The 4,183-nt window shown below is 39.2% G+C and overlaps 1 protein-coding gene across 1 annotated transcript; it reads left to right on the top strand.

The window, feature by feature from the left end:
- The first annotated feature begins 2,845 nt into the window (after positions 1 to 2,845).
- LOC102740066 (small ribosomal subunit protein uS2) lies at positions 2,846 to 3,883 on the top strand. Its single transcript, XM_006731345.2, has one exon. The coding sequence runs from the start codon at positions 2,921 to 2,923 to the stop codon at positions 3,806 to 3,808; it is 888 nt and encodes a 295-aa protein (XP_006731408.2). The 5' UTR covers positions 2,846 to 2,920; the 3' UTR covers positions 3,809 to 3,883.
- Positions 3,884 to 4,183: the final 300 nt, after the last annotated feature.

Genomic DNA, 4,183 nt, shown 5'->3' with positions numbered 1-4,183 from the left:
TATTTATTATATTTACAAGCTTATTTAATTTGTTGCAGATGTTCAGGGGAAGGTTTTGTAAGCATTCACTGTTAGAATGTTTTTTCATTAAATCCATTCTCCAAATGTCTAAATAATGACAAAAGACCTCCTAGCAGAATATTAAGCCAGGAAATTCATCCAAACATTACAACTGTAATCATAACTGGTATATGCTGTAGTTGCTATTTGATTAATTTGGGCTCAGTATAATGTTGGAATGATTACTTTTGACTCAATTTTTTTCTCTTCTATAAAAGCAAACACTAACATGGAGAAGACACAGGAAGAAATGGTGGACTCTTAAGCTAAATTCTTAATGAAGGCAGAGAATCGAGTTTTCAGGTCATTGTACTCTTTTCCTCTAGCAATACTGAACATAGACTCCTACTTTCAAAATAGAATGACAATGTTCTTTTTTTCATTTATTTATTTAAATATTTATTTTCATTCTATTTGTGTAGCCTGGAATATTTGTCTTTTTGAAAGTTTTCTGATATACTATTTCTTCTTGGCTTTTAAAATTAGTTCTGCTCCATAGTCATCATTTTAAGTGAGAGGCGAGATCTTCATAAGTTAGCTGCACATTTCATTAATTGAAATTCAACCTCCTGGGGCGCCTGGGTGGCTCAGTTGTTAAGCGTCTGCCTTCAGCTCAGGTCGTGATCCCAGCGTCCTGGGATCGAGCCCCGCATCGGGCTCCCTGCTCTGCGGGGAGCCTGCTTCTCCCTCTTCTACTCCCCCTGCTTGTGTTCCCTCTCTCACTGTGTCCCTCTCTGTCAAATAAATAAATAAAATCTTTAAAAAAAAAGAAAAAGAAATTCAACCTCCTAAGACAAACCGCAGATGCTCCACATATTTAGCACAGTGTCTTCTAACCAGCTGTACTAATCTGGGCAGTAACACTGCCCTGTAGCTAAACATCTGGACAGAGCTAGAAACCAGAATAATAAATACTTTCAGAATTCCATCAAACAGATGCCTACAGGTGACATCACAAAACAGAAAAACGGGGAAAAAATATATATATATATATATCTTTGTTACCAAATACAGTAGTATAACTTGAAAGACAGATCATGCAAATTTCCCACTACTGCTCTCAACAAATTTGACTTAAAGCAACCACATTTTCCATTCTATAACTAGCTGTCAGATTGCATAGCACAAAATCTTAGAATTCAAACAGAGATGAGGTAGTACAGTTATAAAAACTGCACCACATTGTAGAACGGGGGGAAGCACTGGCTCTTTTACCGTTTAGTACTTGTGTCAGAAATAAAGTTAAATTTCCTAGAAAACAGCATGTCAAAAAAATGCTCCCGTGCCCTAACTCTGCCCACTGCATTAAGGCATTGTTGAATTCACCACAAGAATTGTGAAAATTAGTTGCTTGCCTTTAAAAAATCTATCATGGAGGCATATTTTTCTCTCCGTACAGAATGGACGACAATATTTGACGTTATTTGTTTTCACGGTGACACGGGTGGAAGTTGAAAACACTTTAACGCCACTTGCTTTGGGTGTCAGGATTCCAAGATAATCAAGCAACTTTAACATCCATGCTCCCAGGGTAGACTTAGGAATTTTGATGTTATAATGGGAGGAGTAAGAAAATGCTCCCGCTTAATGATACATTTCCACTGTAATAGGAATTTAGAGACTATGTTCATCTGATAAACATATTTCTTCTAGACAGAGATCAATTGGAAAAATCTTTCCCCAATTTCAAATTAGAGATTAGAAACAACCAAGGTGACACTGTACTCAAATAATATGATCCTAAAATTAACATAACGAATACATATAAAGTAAGATAATTGAAAACTTTAGTTTGGTTCTAAGAAGACCAGGCATTCTCAAAGCTGAATTTTTTCCTCCGTGCCAGCTCATAACTCACTAATTAAAATCTCTAGGCAATCTGAGAAAAAAATATAAACTTTTTTTTTGTAGAATTGTCATTTCATGATTAAGCGTAAACGTTTAGAGTCCAGAGTTCCTTTTTACCCTTTCAATGATATTTCAAGTATATACAGAAAGTGAGCATTTAAAGCTTTCTAATAGATGTAAGCTTAGATCTAAACATCAATGAAGGAAAATGTTGTTCTCTTAAGCTATCAGGCCAAGATATATTTTTTTTTCTATCTTAGCTTTCAGAAAATTTTCTTTCCTTTACATTCAGATGCAGAAGGTGTTTTCATATAAATAAAATTTAAGAGAGGCTTGAAATTTTTATTGTCTTTTCCATTGCAGAATAAGCTAGTCAAGTGTGTGCTGTTAAGAACTCACACCATCACTGTAGCTGAAATTTATATACCAGAAGTTTACCATCTGATAAAGAAGGAGGAAAGAATATCCTTTTTTTTTTTTTAAAGATTTTATTTATTTATTTGAGAGAGAGAGAATGAGAGACAGAGAGCACGAGAGGGAAGAGGGCAGCGGGAGAAGCAGACCCCCCGCCGAGCAGGGACCCCGGGACCCCCCCCCCCCCCCGATGCCAGACTCGATCCTGGGACTCCAGGATCATGACCTGAGCCGAAGGCAGTTGCCTAACTGACTGAGCCACCCAGGCGCCCCATGAATATCCTTAACATTGGTAGTTGCTGAGTATCATTTTCACAGTAATAAAAAAATAAATAAGTTTCTTAAAATTTATTTAGAAAGATTTTCTCATTCTAACAGTTAGTGTCTTGATAAAAAATGACCCAAGATTTTGGAAATCCTAAAGACACTCTGTCAGAGGTCAAATCTACTTAAGAATCAAGAAAGAAAAATTGCAAAAAAAAAAAAAAAAAGAAAGAAAGAAAGAAAAATTGCATTAGGGCCTTTCCGAGCTACTCAGGGAAGGGTCCATACGGCGTTGTTTTGCGTTTCCGTCATAACTTAAAGGGAAACTTTCACAATGTCCGGAGCCCTTGATGTCCTGCAAATGAAGGAGGAGGATGTCCTCAAATTCCTTGCAGCAGGAACTCACTTAGGTGGCACCAACCTTGACTTTCAAATGGAACAGTACATCTACAAAAGGAAAAGTGATGGTATCTACATCATAAATCTGAAGAGAACCTGGGAGAAGCTTCTGCTGGCAGCTTGTGCCATTGTTGCCATTGAAAACCCAGCTGATGTCAGTGTCATATCGTCCAGGAATACTGGCCAGCGAGCTGTGCTGAAATTTGCTGCTGCGACCAGAGCCACTCCTATTGCCAGCCGCTTCACTCCTGGAACCTTCACTAACCAGATCCAGGCAGCCTTCCGGGAGCCGAGACTGCTGGTGGTTACTGATCCCAGGGCTGACCACCAGCCTCTTACAGAGGCGTCCTATGTTAACCTGCCTACCATTGCTCTGTGTAACACAGACTCTCCTCTGCGCTACGTGGACATTGCCATCCCTTGCAACAACAAGGGAGCTCACTCAGTGGGTCTGATGTGGTGGATGCTGGCCAGGCAAGTTCTGCGCATGCGTGGCACCATTTCCCGAGAACACCCGTGGGAGGTCATGCCTGATCTCTACTTCTACAGAGATCCTGAAGAGATTGAAAAGGAAGAGCAGGCCGCTGCTGAAAAGGCTGTGACCAAGGAGGAATTTCAGGGTGAATGGACGGCTCCAGCTCCTGAGTTCACTGCTACTCAGCCTGAAGTTGCAGACTGGTCTGAAGGCGTGCAGGCGCCCTCGGTGCCTATTCAGCAGCTCCCTACTGAAGACTGGAGCGCCCAGCCGGCCCCTGAAGACTGGTCTGCAGCTCCCACTGCTCAGGCCACTGAATGGGTAGGAACAACCACTGAGTGGTCTTAAGCTGGTCTTCCACAAAGGCAAACAAAATGGAAATAGAAATGGAAAAGGTTGACGGAAAATAAACAGTTTGTAAAAGTCGAAAAAAAAAAAAAAGAAAGAAAAATTGCATTAGGGTCATAATTATAGGAAAATATCAGAAAGAATAAGCTGAACATAGAATAAGGTATGGGGAAAGAAACCAACATGTTTACTTAATTTATAAACCCATTTATGTGTGTTCATACATAATTATATAGCTAGAAAGATAGTTTAGTAGATTGACAGTTAGACATTATGAATATCTAACTATATCCACAAATCTATGCATATATTTTTTCCAGGATCTAAAGTCTAATTTCCAGTTGAAATTAATATAAAATATCTCCCTTAGGTAAC

The sequence above is a fragment of the Leptonychotes weddellii genome, chromosome 3 (assembly GCF_054177405.1).
Source record: "Leptonychotes weddellii isolate Sample4059 chromosome 3, ASM5417740v2, whole genome shotgun sequence".
Classification (NCBI taxonomy): Eukaryota; Metazoa; Chordata; class Mammalia; order Carnivora; family Phocidae; genus Leptonychotes; species Leptonychotes weddellii.
Note: the sequence above shows the minus strand (reverse complement) of the source record. Positions and strands in the feature narration are given on the sequence as shown.

What these genes read in the sequence shown, in the direction of transcription:
- LOC102740066 (XM_006731345.2), top strand. Translation starts at nt 2,921, where the DNA reads ATGTCCGGAGCCCTTGATGTCCTGCAAATGAAGGAGGAGGATGTCCTC.